Source organism: Suricata suricatta, chromosome 2 (genome assembly GCF_006229205.1).
Source record: "Suricata suricatta isolate VVHF042 chromosome 2, meerkat_22Aug2017_6uvM2_HiC, whole genome shotgun sequence".
In the NCBI taxonomy this organism is placed as follows: domain Eukaryota; kingdom Metazoa; phylum Chordata; class Mammalia; order Carnivora; family Herpestidae; genus Suricata; species Suricata suricatta.
This window is the reverse complement of record NC_043701.1, coordinates 167,331,738-167,347,809: the sequence shown is the minus strand read 5'-3', so window position 1 is coordinate 167,347,809 and position 16,072 is coordinate 167,331,738. Positions and strand designations below refer to the sequence as shown.

The 16,072-nt window shown below is 37.6% G+C and overlaps 1 protein-coding gene across 3 annotated transcripts; it reads left to right on the top strand.

The window, feature by feature from the left end:
- On the top strand, window positions 1–15,438 carry SMNDC1 (survival motor neuron domain containing 1). 3 transcript variants are annotated; one of them, XR_003905731.1, is made up of 8 exons: window positions 1–222; window positions 1,480–1,599; window positions 6,371–6,513; window positions 7,065–7,226; window positions 9,411–9,564; window positions 10,253–10,461; window positions 14,508–14,579; window positions 15,212–15,438. XR_003905731.1 is itself a non-coding variant. In XM_029932565.1 (6 exons), exons 2-6 carry the CDS (start codon window positions 1,480–1,482, stop codon window positions 10,388–10,390), a joined length of 717 nt encoding a protein of 238 aa, XP_029788425.1. In that variant the 5' UTR covers window positions 2–222; the 3' UTR covers window positions 10,391–11,792. The 3 variants fall into 3 exon arrangements, 2 of the variants coding, with proteins under 2 accessions (XP_029788425.1, XP_029788426.1); XM_029932565.1 differs by lacking the exons at window positions 14,508–14,579; window positions 15,212–15,438 and having other exon boundaries at window positions 2–222; window positions 10,253–11,792; XM_029932566.1 differs by lacking the exons at window positions 1–222; window positions 14,508–14,579; window positions 15,212–15,438 and adding an exon at window positions 4,227–4,414 and having other exon boundaries at window positions 1,511–1,599; window positions 10,253–11,792.
- The last annotated feature ends 634 nt before the right edge of the window (window positions 15,439–16,072 follow it).

Sequence of the window (16,072 nt, the reverse complement as noted above, 5' to 3'; positions counted from 1 at the left end):
AGGGCGGCGTCTCGCGAGGCCTTCAACCTTTCGCGAGATTTCACCCGCTTCTGTCTTTTCCTCCTTCCCGTTCCCGATTTTCTTCCCCTCCCCCTCATCGCTGACCAAGTTCTGTTTCAGCCCGAGTCGCCTTGGTGTTGCCGCGGAGATTTTTCCCTTCTGCTGCCGCCCTTGTCGCCGCCCCGACCCCTTCCTGCCGCCCTGCTCCTAACCCCACACAAGGTAACGAACCTGGTGGGGCAGACAGCAGGGCCTCGCTAGGCCTCGGCCTCTGTAGAGTTGAAGCGGAGGCCTGACGAGGCCGAGGAGCGGGCGGCGCTGGAGAGGCCTGGGCGCCGGCAGGAGTGTTAGGCGCCCGGCCACCTCTCCCAGCCAGCGTTTTGGGCCCTGAGCTGCCCTAGGCCGGCCTTGGGGCTCGGGCCTCGGTGTCGTGGCGGCGAGCAGGGCTAACCCCGGAAACCCGGCGTCGGGTGGGGTAGGGACGCGGGAGGCCCCTTCAGGACGCACTCAGCCGTTCGGTGCCGAGCGTGTTGGGGGGGTGTGAAGCTCCGGCACCGCTGGGGTCCCGTCCGTTTGTGTTTTTGGTTTCCCTGGAGCTGGTGTTTGAATTTCGAGGTCTGAAATAATCGACCAGTCGTGGCGGGCCTTGAGGCGTTGGGCGACTGGGAGGAGAGCGAGCGGGCTTGCGGTAGCCCCCTTTGGAGCCCTTCCAAGCTTCCAGGCTGACGTTGGCCGGGAATCGTGAAGACCGAGAAGGGCCCTCGGGAACCCGGCGTGTTTGCTTTGTAAATCGAGGAAGGAGTCTTGTATCTTGTTTTCCGGAGAAGGACGAACCAGTTGGTGAAAGGCACGCTCCGTAGAATGCCTAACTGGGATAGTATTTGTGCCGTTTCTATAAGTGACTAAGTTTTTTCTTTTCTCTCCTTTTCTCGCTCGCGGAAAGGGGTTCTAAACACACCAACCGAAGAGCTCATGTACAAAGAATTTTTTATGTAGTTAATCCAAAAGCTATTTATATTTGTCTTGGAAATTTTCTTTAGTGCTTCAAAATATTTTTTCCGGTAGTCTTGGACTCTTCCAACAGATCAGTGCTGCCTTTTGTTGTTGTTGTCGTCGTTGTTGTTGTTGAAGGTGCAACATCTGTGTTAATTTAGCCGCATACAGTGTCTTCCTTGTGTCACAAGCTTAAAAAGAAAATTCTTTTCCCTTTTGTCTTAGCTCTCATTTTCTGTTTCTGTGTGGAATTTATCTGTCAAGTTTATAATCTGCAGAATACATTGCCTTGATGTTTGGGTTTGGCTCACAGCTTTTCTCAGAACTAAGTGTAAAGGTAATGATCATAAGTGAAGCGGCAGCAATGAATTATATTGAGGAGATGGGAGCAAAACTGGTAGAGATTAAGGCAGGCAGACAGGGAAGTTATTTTTTATGGTGTTTCTCATTCAGTTTTCATGGTCTTACCCTTTTTATTTTTCCCAGATGTCAGAAGATCTAGCAAAGCAGTTGGCAAGCTACAAAGCTCAACTCCAACAAGTTGAAGCTGCACTGTCCGGAAATGGAGAAAATGAAGATTTGCTGAAATTAAAGAAAGATTTGCAAGTAAGTATAAGAGGATGCTAATAGTTACAGTGTTTGGAAAAAAAGTATTTCTGTGTTTTTGAGATGATTTATTGCTTAGAATCCAAAGCACAAATGAGAGGAGTATTTCTCCCACGATCCTCCCTTGGGTGTAAATGTGGATATGCACATAGGCATATGCTGCTCACAGAAGTAGGGGTGCTGTTTCCTCAGTTGTATACATCAAAATGAGTAAAGCATTGTTCTTCGTTCTGTAAATTTTACATGCTCATATAGCTTTTAAAAATCAGAGTTGATTTCTGTCAAACCTAGACAGACCTCTAAACATAGAGGTATGTTTAACTTTACAGTGGAAAGTACTTTTATTTTTAAAGATTTGGCTAAAGAAATTTAGTTTGAAAGGTAACTTAAAGGAAAAAATAATACAGAATTAAAAACGTTAACTGTTCTGGAATTAAATGTGGAAGAATTTTATAAATGACAAAAATGAGAAAAATGTGACATGATTAGGATTCTTTTTAACGTCACAAGGTTCTTGGACATGAAATAAGTGTGTGTGTTGTGTTTCAAAGCTAAAGATAAACATCTTGAAAACACGTTATAAAACTATGTAAAGAGATAGTTTTCTGCATAAATGTTATGTAATGTTTGAATTTAAGGCTAGATTTTACGGTGTAGTTGTTGACACTTGTTGAGGTTAAATTGAATTGATTTGGAAAGGAGATTATTTGTTTTGTTTGTCATGGGAGAGTTTGTAGGTATGAAACTTGCTTTTTAAAACTTGTACTGGGGTTTCAAGATCAAAAAAATCCATTATAGTAAATATCTGTTGTTTCTCAGAACGCTAGGTTGATAAATAAAAATACTGTATGTGTGTGTGTGTGTGTATGACTTCATTTTTAAAAATTTAAGAACTTAAAATTTGAACCTGATTTTTTTGAAAGTTTTAAAAGGTGTTTTGGTTAAATGGTCTTTATTGATTCAGTACAAAACTTGAATCATCTTTAGCCTATCTAAATTCTTTCCCTCCCATTATCATCCTCTTGCCCATTTAAATTAATATTTTAGGGATATTAGAACTGCAAATGAGTGAAACTTCTTTGAATTGGGGTCCCGATGGAGGACTTTGAAAGGGGTTTATCTGGGCATAATTACAATGAGTTGAATATTTTCAGGTTCACATTGTAGATTTAGGATAGACTTGCCTGAGTTGCAGTAGCATGTGGTTTTTAAAAACAGAGAAAACAGGACCCTTCTTCAGTATGCAGAGGTCAGGCCAGTGAATTTCAAAGTGCCAATCAATAATAAAAAGATGTTTTGGGAGAAGTTTTCCCATTCCCAGGCCAGCGTTCTGCTTACTTCAAAGAAGGATCCTGGCATGCGTCTTGTTCTATCAACTTAAAAGAAGTCCTTTTTTTCTTTGAAGAAAATAGAACATTGTCAATATTGTGTTTATTGCTTCCTGGGCAGTTGGAGGAAGGATATATGCAGAACTGGCAGAGGAGGGGTTGGGAGTGAAGGTCTAAACATTAGTGTGAGGTCTTTTTAATGTTTCTGGAATAAATTGTTAGTCTAGGCAGAGTTGCCTTGCTATGGCATGATCTATAGTGGAAGTATTGTAAGGGAGCAAGACCATTGTGGTAGGCATTGTGGTAAGCACATAAATGGCTTACTTAGGGTTCAGTTAATAATGGTCATTTATTTGTAAAATATCCATTCAGAACAGCACTGTTTACAGTCGAACTTTCTGTGATGATGGAAATGTTCTGTATCTACTGTAGTACTGGAGCCACTAGAGACTGTTGAGTATTTGAACTATAGATAGGGTAACTGAAGAACTGAATTTTAAATTTTATTTAAGTGGCCACATGTGACTACCATATTGGATAGCACAGATTTAGAAGCTTAAGTTCTAAAACTTTGGATAGTAATAATAGAGTATGTTTTTTCCTGACTAGACATGATCATGATTTCTTTTCCTCTTATTATGTCATGAAAACAAATTTTTCATTTTGATTTACTAGATATAGGTCTGTTTTGAACTGAAAATTACTCAAAGTTGGAAGGCATCATCTGACAAGTGTTTCCGTACCTGCTTCCACCTAGTAATTGTCGTCTCCATTGACTACAGTTACAGCTCCTGTTTTGTCATGGGTTTTTAAAAAATAATTTTCCTTTTTTTCTCTTCTCGATTTTTTGGATATACCTCATGCCTTGGATAGTTAATTCTGCCTTTTATATTTGCTGAAAAGTTGTTCAGATTGACGACTGAGTTTGTGGCCTTCTTTATTTTGTGTTCCTTTAGTGGAATGTCTTTATCCTGGTTTTGAATTTGTTTGCCCTTTCATTTATGACAAAATGCTTTTCTACATTTTTTTCATTGACTTCATTTTGCCAGTAAGGCTTCCACATTTATATGTACTGTCTTTCATATAGAATACAGTTACTCAGCTGGCCGCACATTAATCTACTGAAGTCCTAATTGCCTTCTTTCACTTAAGTAGGAATAGTAAAATCTAGGCTAGCTTGTACTAACTCCCGAGGCAGTCTGTGCTAATCACAAAAATAGTCAATTTATTAGGCTGTTTTGCTGAATAAACTGGTTCTAAAGGAGGCAGGGGTCAAGTCACTTGTCTCATATATTACAGTGGCTCTCTGCATCCCCGAAACGCCTTCCTTCAGTAAGCAGAGTGCTTGAGTGCACCCTTTGACCTGCTGATATGTAGATCACAACATCTGATGCTTCCTGGAATTGCCGATTACTGTAACTGCTGCCCATCTGTCGATGAAGGAGCAGTTTCAGAACTCAGACTTGGGGGAGGAAAAGTAATTAATGGTATGTACCTTTAAGAACCCCCTCATACATAAAATAGTTTCTCTAATACTTTGGTCCATATGCACATGTAAAGAAAACATCGAGAAGGGTCTTCATAGTTTTTTGGGGAGGGGTATGTAAAACATGGCAAAATGAAAGGACAACTAGGGATAAGCCCTGAATTTTTTTTTGAAGTGTCACTTCAGTGCAGGGCTCTGAAAATTGTAACACGCACAGCTTTTCAGGACCCTTTGGTGAAAATGTGTTTCCTTAGGAAAATAAAATGGCAAGGTGCTTTATCCTAAGAGAAGTAGAATTCTAAATCTGAGACCTACAAACGCAGAAATCATGTTTGTGTTTTAGTTAAGTGGAATTATTTAATGATAGGGATTGTATTGGCTCTTGAGTATTGGGGCTTACTGTAGTATATCCTGGCCCTAAAAGTGGTTGATTAAAAAACAAGACTGGACAGTTTTCTCTCCTTCTTTGTATAGTACCTGATCTACTTATTTGGAAATTCTTTGCCTTATTTGCAAAGGATTGTCTAACTAAAAGCCATTTGAATGGCTATCTGGCACTTAGTAGAATGTCATTTAAGATACTACCCTACTGAATTTTTAATTCAAATCTGAGTTAGCCTCGTTTTTCTATTTACAAAACTGGTTTTTCTCCAAGAGCTTACTACCCTCCCCCCTTTTTTTGAAGGCTCAAATACTAGTTTTTCAGAAATAGCCAGGAAGATTTAGAATCTTTAGGAGAGAGGTAATATATAACTTCTTGACTGAACCAGAACTACTATTATAAAACTTCAGTGGGAGACATAAACTCAGTATAGGGTTTAACTTTGCTACTTTTTCTCCCAAACCACATTGTGATGCTTTAAGGTGTTTATATGCAACAATGGGGGAACAGGTATGTAAGTTTTTAAAATAAGTCATATAGATAATACATAACACAGATCTTCATTGGCGTGAAAATGGCAGATAGGTAGCAGAATCTGGCCGTTTGTACTATATTGTAAGTTTTTTAACTAACCCTACCAAACACCCTTGAATGAAGCCAATAAATGTAAGCCTGAAATACCAAAAACACTTGCCACACAGGCAGGTATTGCCTGCCTGTGTGTGTTACATTTATTTTATTTTTTCTTTTAAAATGAAGCTGTGCTAATGTGCTTTTTAGAGTATTCTAAATCTAACCTGGTAATTTGCTTACCTGAATGGGGTAAGGTATATAATAAATGACTAGGAAGACTACTGGCTTTTGCTGTATGCCTATAATATTTTAGTAGGAATATGTATGAGCAGGAACATTCTTATTACTAATAAGGTTGGTTTAAGTGTTTTGGGTTTTGTTTTGTTTTTTGATGGGGAGGGGGGAACATGTTGGCTAGAGAGTTAATACTACTGCCAAGTAATGCCCTGTAAAACAGTCCAGTTGCATGAAATACGTGTGACAAAAATACGAGATAAAAGTGATCTTGAATCTAGTTTAGTCCCTCATAATTAACTATTTCTCATATTAGATCTCTTTAGCTAAAATAGGCACTTAGGAATAATGCATGGTTGGGGCACCTTGCTAGCTTAGTCAGTAGAACAAGTTACTCCTGATAATATGGTCAGGAGTTCAAACCCCATGTTGGGTGTAGAGCTTACTTAAAAAAGAAAAAAGAAAAGGAAAGAAAAAAGAAATAATGCATGGTATAAGCTCAAGTCTGCCGTTTTCTATTAGTATTTGAGGTCAATTAAGTTAAAAGGCAACTGTCTAGATTTAAATCCTGGTTCCACTACTCTATAAAATATTGACTCTTAGTTCCTTAATGAGAATGATCATAATACCTACATCATAGTATTGTTATGAACTGCAAGTAGACTTAAGTGCTTTATGGTGTGAGAGCTAAAGTCATCAAAATTAAAACCTGTTGAAAGGCAATAAGCAAATTAGAAAAATAATGCTATGGGTTTTGTTTTTTTTTAGGAAGTTATAGAACTAACCAAAGACCTTCTGTCAACTCAGCCTTCTGAAACTCTTGCAAGTTCAGACAGTTTTGCTTCTACTCAGCCCACTCATTCATGGAAAGTAGGAGACAAGTGTATGGCAATCTGGAGTGAAGATGGACAGTAAGTGTAGAAAAAAACTCTAACTATAACATGAAATAATAAAATACAATGGTAAGAAGTTTTTATTCAGTTTGACCTACCTATTTTAATCTTTCTGTATAGCCAATGTTTTTTGTAAAGTCAAAGTTTAGTTTTTAGCTTTAGAATAAGTTTTGGGGCAGTTGATGGGCTTATATCCTAGAAGAAAGGAAAATCAATGTAGAGGAAAATGAATGGATAGTTACCATAATCTAAATTTCTTCCTCAGATTGAAAATTGAGTGAATAGTTGGCTATCTTAGACTTAATGTGAGATACATACACTGAAATTATTCCTATAAGAAATATCTTTTCTCAAAGAGATTGACTAAAGGACCTTTTTTAATTAGGACCCCCTTTTATGATAGTAGATGGCTAACTCCATCCACTGTTTTTATTATCTTTACCAAAGAGCCAACTGATTACAGACGCTCCATTTTAGACACATGTAATAGTTGAATCACTGCAGTGTAAGTCTTATAGGCCGAGTACTAAACCTTTACTCACCTGCTTACAGCCATGATATCTTTACAGGTGTTATGAAGCCGAGATTGAGGAGATAGATGAAGAAAACGGCACCGCTGCAATCACCTTTGCTGGCTATGGCAATGCTGAAGTGACTCCACTGTTGAACCTCAAGCCTGTAGAAGAAGGAAGGAAGGCAAAGGAGGACAGTGGCAACAAGCCCATGTCAAAGTAAGTGACTTTGACTGTAGCAGTTTAAGTGTAATCTTCCCCATTCTGGTATTTGAGGTAGTGTGTGAAATCCATGCAGGCTAGATTAGGGTGAGAAGGTTATAATACTCCTTACTGTTGTTTCTGAGGATTAGCTGTGTATGTATGTGTACACCTAGGTAAAGTGAAGACATTTTGGTTCCCACTTAGGCATTCAGTAAAGATTTATTAAGGTTAATACGTACTTCTCACTAAACCAGGTACTGGGGTTATACCATAGTGAATACAACCAACTTGGACCTTGTCCTGATTGAGTTTATAGTCTAGAGAAGAAAACACAAAAATAAAGGAGGACTTTAATATAGAAGTTATTAAGGGAACATAATGGGTACTTTAAGGGAACAAAGAAAAGGTACCTAAATTGTATTTTAGTCATCAGAGCAAGTTTCTTTGAGAAAATGACATCTAAACAGAGATTTGAAAAGAAGAGGAGTTAGCCAGGTAATGAACTTGAAGGTATAACTTTGGGCAAACTTTTTAACTTATTTCCTCATGTGTAAACAGGGTCGATAGGGTCATGAGGATTAAGTGTTAGCATTAGTAAAGCATGTGGTACAGTTCTTGATAATGTTGTAAGAGTTTAGTAAATGTTTACTTCAAAGAAAGGAAAACAAGGTGGGGACATAGAGGTAACAAACAAATTCCTATAGTGAAAACTTAGGGCTTGAAGATGGGTGGTTTGATAAGAAAAGAGGTTAGAGAGAGGTTGAGGCCAAATCACCAAGGGCTTGACAGCCACTAATGGATGTCAAATAAAGGCGATAATGTGATCATAGTTAGGCTTTTGAATAATCCCTGACAGCCAAGGGAAGGCAGCTAATGCAGTGATCCAGGTGTGAGGTAACGGTGTCCTGAACGCAGGGAGCAGCAGTGGGAGGATAGAGAAGTATATGGCTTGACCTGTATTTGAGGTAGAATCAACATTTTAGCAAACATGCATATTTCCCACAATTTTCTCTCTTTGGGGATTTTTCAGCAGTTTTTTGTTGTTTTGTTTAAGCTTCAATGGGAGGCTTGAACTCAAGGACCCTGAAATTAAGACCTAACCTGAAATCAAGAATTGGACAGTTAGCCGACTGAGCTACCCAGGTGCCCCTCAAGAATTTTAAACTTAAGTTGCTACAGAAGTAAATATATTTGAACTTGGGGAAATTTTATCACCGAAGTATCCCAATAAGAAAATCAGATTGTAGGGGTGCCTGGGTGACTCTGTTAAGTGTCTGACTTCGGCCTAAGTCATGATCTTGCAGTTTGCAGGTTCAAGCCCCATGTCAGGCTCTGTGCTAATAGCTCGGAGCTTGGAGCCTGCTTGGGTTTGTTCCTCCCTCCCTCCCTCCCTCCCTCTCTGCCCTTCCCTGCTCATCCTCTTTCTCTCTGTCTCTCAAAAATAAACGTTAAAAAAAATTGTTTTTTAAATAAGATTGTAGAACAATATAACCTCTATTTTTAGTCTTTGACATTTGTGTAAAAAAGCCACACTTCATAGTGGTGATTATATGATACAGAGACATCTGGATTATATTTCCTCTTTTTTTAAACACCTCTTCATCCTTCTTTTGGTGAGAAGTCTGTATATAAACTGAGCAGAAATTATTGAGAGCAGTAGGCTCTGATCCTAGATACAGGAGTGTTTTTGAAAAACCCCAGTTTTGTTTTTAAGAATTTTAAGCTGTGATTTTCCTTTGTGCTGCTGTACTTTACTAGTCTAGATGAAATCGTTTTATCTGCATTGCATCTCTTTATATACTTTTGCTAAACGCGGTATAGTACACGTGCTATCCATTTAGAAAAGGATAAAGGTTTAGACTGCTGTTAATGTTAAAACTCATTTCTAAAACACACCTGGCAAAAGCAATGTAAATGTCAAAAAGTCCTGGTTTAAATATTTGATTTGAATGGGTAATAGATTATAGATAAGGCTAGAAAGCTTCCAAGGATGCTGTGTTATTTCAAAGAACATTTCATAGTAGTACTGGGTGATTGGCATTGTTGGTATTTGGTGCTTCTCTTCGTGGAATGTGTAGGTTTATTACGGGGTGTTTGTCGTTCTGGGATTTCCTTTTTGTTTTTTGCACTGCTAAATATCTCTAAAGAAATTATCTGTTAAATCTTGAGAGTTGACATTTAGCTGTTATATCCACACAGAAAAGAAATGATTGCCCAGCAGCGTGAATATAAAAAGAAGAAAGCTTTGAAAAAAGCACAGAGAATAAAAGAACTTGAGCAGGAAAGAGAGGACCAGAAGGTGAAATGGCAACAGTTCAACAATAGAGCCTATTCTAAAAACAAAAAAGGCCAGGTTAGTAAATCCTTTCGTTATACTTATAAATTTGAAAAGTGTAACTGTCATTAAAATAACCTTAAAATGAGAAAGGTAGGGGGTTGTCTGGGTGGCTCAGTCAGTTAAGCATCCGATTTCGGCTCAGGTAATGATCTCATGGTTTGTGGGTTTGAGGCAGAGCCCTGTGTCCCTCTGTGCTGACAGCTCAGAGCCTGGAGCCTGCTTCACATTGTGTGTCTCTCTCTCTCTGCCCCTCTCCCTGCTCACCCTCTGTTTCAAAATTAAACAAACATTAAAAAAATAAAATGAAAAAGGTGGGACATAGGTTTAAAAAAATCATTATTGGATCTTGAATTCATAATCCTCTTCAATCATTGACTTGACTTATTGCAAAATATCCATTAGCCACTCTTTCTGCAATAGAAACACTGAGAGAGTTTATCTCAGGAATTACAAAAGATCTAGATTGTTTACCCTTCTGTAAATTACAATTTGAAGAACGGTTTGCTACCTTACCTACCACTTAGAGGGAATGTGATGAGTCCTACCTGTTTTGTCAACCTGCTTTATATGCTGGGGGTCCCTGGTAGATTTTATTTAAAGAGCACTCCAGTTCTCTTGATGTACTTAAACTTCTTATGTGTATCATAGACGTCCCCCCTTCCCCAAAAACTAATCAAAGTGGTTTCTGTTTCATTTCCACTAGGTAAAAAGGAGTATTTTTGCTTCACCTGAGAGTGTAACCGGCAAAGTTGGAGTAGGAACTTGTGGAATTGCTGATAAACCTATGACACAATATCAAGATACCTCTAAATACAATGTCAGGCATTTGATGCCTCAATAATCAGAAAAACTGTTGGATTTCATCTCTGCAGGGCTTTACATTTACCTTTTTATCCTTATATTTTTCTAAAGGTAAATTATTTGTTAGATGAGTAAGGAAGATACCATTGTCGTCTTTATTTGACTTCAATAGAGTGAAACTTGAAGAAATTGCATTTGATAACTGCTATTCATTTACCTTTTTGTTACTACTACCACAGTTTCCTCAAAGTTTGTTGAATAAAGCAACTTTTCTAGATAGATGCTGCATAAATACAGCACTTAGATGAATTGTTGATCTTCCTAATGTCAGGCCCTTACTTAATGGATGGTGTATACATTTTGTAAAGTCCTAACTTGGAATACTCAGATGCTTTGAACTTGCCACATATTGTAGCAATTCACTGGAACATCAAGGCAAAATACCAACCTGCTAAGGAGCTTTTTTGTCTTCAACGTAAACCTGGCCGGCTGTTGCCTAATTAAGCCTAGACATATGTTAATTTGTAAATGGCAAACCTTGTTTTGAGGTTTTTCCTTCAATGACTTGTTTGCTAAGTCTATTAGGCTATCTCTGAAATTGATTCAGCTCTTACATTCTTCCCGCTGAGTTTTAATTTTATCTAAGAAACCATGTTTAGGACCTGCTACCTTTTGTAAGGTGGTGTTTTTGTTTTTTTTTTAATGTTTGCTTTTTTCTGTATTGATTTTTCCCTTACCGTAGTGGTACCATTTTTTGGATGTGTAATGTTTATATAAGAAAACAAAAAGCTTGATGTATAGCCCTGTATACAGTGTAGATACTATTTTTGTAAAAAAAAAACAGAAAACAAAAAAACCAAGGCTAAATTAATGAACAAGAGTACTGAATGTTTCATCATTAAAAATTTACTGTATTTCTTGTGCATTAATCTCACCATAATTTCCCTGTATATTATGTTCATGTAGCTGAGTTTATAATTTTTGTTAACTAGATCAAGTTGTCAGCATTTGTTGGTATAAGTGAACATCACAGTTATACTGAGTTTAAGCCAAATATATGCATAGTAAAGTGTCTTCCTATTAATGGAAGATGGTGATTTTTAGGATATGTGTTAACTTCAGTTTTTTGTATGTTTAACTTTTATTAAATAAAGTGTTTTTAAAATCTCCAGGATGTGTTAACAGAAGAGTGGTGAAGTCCTAGCTGGCAGCATTGATCTAGTGGTTAAGCTTCAATGTACTTGCATTCATCATTTCCACAGAAAAGAGAATATTGATCTGTGATAAAGGTTTCAGTAAATCTTATGTACTTCCATTATACATAAAAAATTGGATCCTAAAGGACAAACTATTTTTATTTTAAGGGCTTGTGTTGTGTATAGAGGTGTTTGTAAATTTTTGGTAAAAGGGGAAAATAAAAATTTTAATTTAATGAATTTTAATTATTGTGGCAAACTGAAACTTAGGAGGACAGTGGTGAGAAGTAGAATTCTTTATCTTGCCCCTTCTCCGCTCTCCCAACCCAGGAGGATCACTTTTTCTTTCTATAATTTATGCCCACAGAGTAGAACATGTAGGACAGAATGAAAGGTGAAGGCTTTTACATGGCACAAATTATAGCAGAAAAGGGATACTTAGCTTGAAGAACTCCTAAAAATACACTGTTCTTGTAAGCAGTGTAACAAACATCTTAAGAATTAGTAAGGGTATCTTTGAAGGATTGCAAGGGAACTCTGAATTAAAAAGCACTTGGAAGGACATTTGGTACAATGTGTCACCACGCAAAACGCATTTCGGTGAGATTACCTTGGCATAGTAACTCACCCGGTGTTTGTGTGGGCAAGACTCTTATGTTGAGACTTGTATCTCCTTTGACCCAAAGGCCTTCCTTTCTGCACATTTAATTCTCCTTGGAGGGGCTTTGCAAGAGAGAAAAGGAATGAAGGTGACCATACTATATAAAACATTAGAAATACATATATGCATATGTATGTATCACACAGGAGTCTGTGTAAAGGACCTAGATGTGGCCCTTTGAAAAGGCCTAGTGTCAAGATTATGATGGTGTTTCTGGATTAAACTAAAAGGATCCCTAGGGAGATGGTGTACTTGTCTCCTAGTGAGGTTTTAACGAGAACACGATACCGGTGGTAGTTTACAAAGGAAGGTGGCTCATTTCAGTACTCTTAAAATCAAATATGACAGTCTCATGAAGCTCTGTTATAAGATGTAATGTAGTTTCTTGTCAAGGGCATCTTGAAGCTTTGAAACTGAATAAACCATTTGTCATGTACAGCCCCACGGAGTGATCATGGATCTTCTCAAAACTTGACCTTTGGCTTTGTTACTGACCATTGCAAGGAAAGAACAGTCCCAATCCCCCCAAAATAAATAATTACACTTAAAATTTTAATGTCACAGATAACAAATGCTTTTTTAATTACGTAGAAAGGCCATAGAGGATTTAGGAGTCAGGTGGCCGACTGAATCCTGGCCTCTCATTTGTAACCTGTGTGCATAACTCTTGTCTTCGTTTCTCAGCTGTAGAATGAAAATATGTTTCATTAGGTTGTAAGGATGAGTGAGTTAATATGTGTAAAGTGCTTAGTTGGTAAGATACCTGACATACAGGAAATATTGTAGAATTGTTTGCTATTACTGTGCAAGCAGTAATGGTATCTTTTCTCCCTAACCTTAACAATGACCATTCAGGGGCACCTGGGTGGCTCAATTGGTTAAGCATCCGACTCTTAATTTCAGCTCAGGTCATCATCTCATGGTTCAAGCTTCAAAGTCAGGCTCCATGCGCACATCTTGGAGTCTGCTTGGGATTCTCTCTCTCTGCCCCTCCCCTGCCTAAAAAATAAATATTATTAAAAAACAAGATTCACATTATAATGAATTATAATGCCCATTGCTTGTAATGTGAAGCCCTTAATTATAAATGTATTATTGAAAAGCTATCAGATTACCAAAGTTCGGTATTAAGTACATACTAGTAAAGTTTAAGTTTTTGTATTAGAATATTATAGGACATATCTGTAATGGGAAGAGGGTACAAATTTCTAATAGTTCTCTCTAATGCTTGCTTAAAATTAAAGAGGTATTCCTGGATCTGGGTCCTGTTCTGGACCTATCTAGGCCAAAGTGTATCTGTTTTGAGACAAACACTGCATGTGATTCTGGTGTGCATCCCTGTCCTATAACTGTTTTAGGTTAAATGTAAAAAGTTTGATTTTTGAAATGAAGGAAAAATGACCTTAGTAACTGGCTGTTTTCTGAAGATACAAAAGATTAGGCATCACACCAAAATGAAGTGCATCCATTTATTGTAACAACTCATTATTTTAAATGCTTCGTCACAATGAAGGGTGTGCATGTGGGTGTATTTCCATTACAATGCAGTTTTAATGCTGAGTGAATCTGCCTTTACATTTTTTATATTTTTTTATTTTTGAGAGAGTGAGTGGGGGAGGGGCAAAGAAAGGAGGAGACAAAGAATCCAAAGCAGGCTCCAGGCTCTGAGCTGTCAGCACAGAACCCCACACTTGCTCAACTTACCACACTGGAAGATCATGATCTGAGCTGAAGTCCTAAGCTTAACCAACTGAGCCACCCACGTGCCCTGGGTGGGGGGAGGTGCCTGGGTGCCTTAGTGGATTGTGTGTCTGTCCAGACTCGATTTTGGTTCTGGTCATGATCTCTCAGTTCCCTGGATTTGAGTCCCTTGTAGGCCTCTGTGCTGACAGCAACAGAGCCTGCTTGGGAATCGTCCACCTCCACCCACCATGCTCATGCGTGCTGGCTCTCTCCCTCTCAAAATAAATGAACTTTAAAAACATAAGGTTTACAAACAATCAAGAGTTTTATAAATCGTGTGTCTGTAGGTTGTAATTATAAAAGGTGAAAAATATGATGTGCAAATTTACCAAAAAATATTTTTAAAGTTCTGGTTTGGCTTTTTGCCTCAACTTGGATATTAACTGAAAGGTGAAGGAGAAAAAAATCTTAGAACTACTTAAGTTTTTATATCTGTTAAAATATAAAATTCAATAAATATCTGAATTGTAATATTTGTGTCATACTATGAAGCAACCAGTTAGTATAAATGGTAATTTACCTGTTCAACAGTAAATGTAAACATTCTTTATATCTAGGATTTTTGAGTTGCAAGTTAAACTGAATTTTTACTACAGTGGAGAAGAAGAGCATAGCCGGCAATATAACAGGTAATACCATAGTTTAAACAAAGAAAAACCCAAGTAATTGAGTCCCCTAATACTATGATTTTTGTGTGTATAGACATGTTCTTAAGAAATACCTTAAGAGGCACCGAAACCAATATTGACATTTTAAGAATTTGTTTTGGAAGTTAGCCAAAATAGTAAAACAGAGGGTGAAGGTGTTAGATTTCTGTGAGGTTCTTCAAGTGCCTTTTCTGCCTTTCAGCTTATGTATATATAAAGGTGGTACTTTTGTGGACTTGAGGGTAAAGCAGGTCTAAGAATATATTGGCCCTGTGGTAGTTGACAGCTGAACTAGCTAAAAATACCGAATTTTACATAAAGTAATCTTCCAGTTCCCGGGGAAAAGAAATGGACAATTTACTTACACCAAGCACTTCATTTTTACAAAACCAGTATGGACAAGTCACTGAAATCATTAAAATTGTAATTTGTTCTCCCAGTTACTAAGATCGCAGCTAAAGAAGCCATAGTTACACACATTAGAAGGAAAGGTTGCTTTTTCTTCTGAAGAGTTAGTCAACCTGAGGCCCAAACTCATACTTCTTATTTTGCTGGCTAATAGTTTCCTTTTCTTGGTGAAACTGATGTGCTTTTTTATTTTTTCCCCTTTCAAGCCCTGTACTGACTTTAGAAGATGCAGTGCATTTCTAAGAAAACCAGAGAAGCAAAATAATTCAGGCTTGGAGGAAACACTTGATTCTGTATCCTGGGAAAACTGGAGTGGAAGCCTGAGACCTGCAGCTAGGCTAGTCTTTAATAGATAGTAATTGTCCCATTGTTCATTCATTGCTCAGAAGTATGCAGGAAGGAATAAATATCCCTTAGGTTCTTTTGCCAAGTTTTTCCCTCAAAAGCACCATCAGGTTTAGCTGACATGGCTTTCAGAGTGTGATAGTGCTGCTAATTTAGAAGTGACTGGCTTCTTAAATCTATTTTTTACATCTATTTTAGAGATATTTTATGGCTTTTATATTCTATAATGCTGTTTGATGCCCTGGTGTGAAAATCTAAGATAAATATGGCAGTTATTGCCCTACCATTAAAGACTTTAAGCATTCCTCCATAACAGAGTTAAGAGCTTGAGGAAATGGAAAAAATTTCAAAGTTATAGGAAGTTAGTTGGCAATACTTGAAAAGAGCTTCATTTAAGCCATTTCCCCTAATAATTTATGACTGTATAAAAAGGTAGAACAGAACCAAGAAGTGAGGGTGTCAGCTAGTAGATGTATTTTGAGCTACACTTATTATTTAAAAGACTCAGATGTATTCCGCAAGAAAATCAGTTTCCTATTAGATCTAGTACAGGAGCCAAGACTTTTTTTCTTGGCAAGGCCAACACTAAATATTAACTAGGGCTTTATGCAATGGCTACTATTAGTGTTTAACATACTCAAGCTCAGGTTAGTCTTTTTTTTTTTTTTTTTTTTTTTTTTAGAAAGACCAGGTAATCACTAAAGCCGCTGATACATCAATCT

Excerpts from the sequence above, each read along its gene's own strand:
- SMNDC1 (XM_029932565.1), top strand. The coding sequence starts at position 1,480 with ATGTCAGAAGATCTAGCAAAGCAGTTGGCAAGCTACAAAGCTCAACTC. Across the intron at positions 1,600-6,370 it reads AATTAAAGAAAGATTTGCAA|GAAGTTATAGAACTAACCAA; the intron begins GTAAGTATAAGA and ends GTTTTTTTTTAG. Across the intron at positions 6,514-7,064 it reads ATCTGGAGTGAAGATGGACA|GTGTTATGAAGCCGAGATTG; the intron begins GTAAGTGTAGAA and ends ATATCTTTACAG.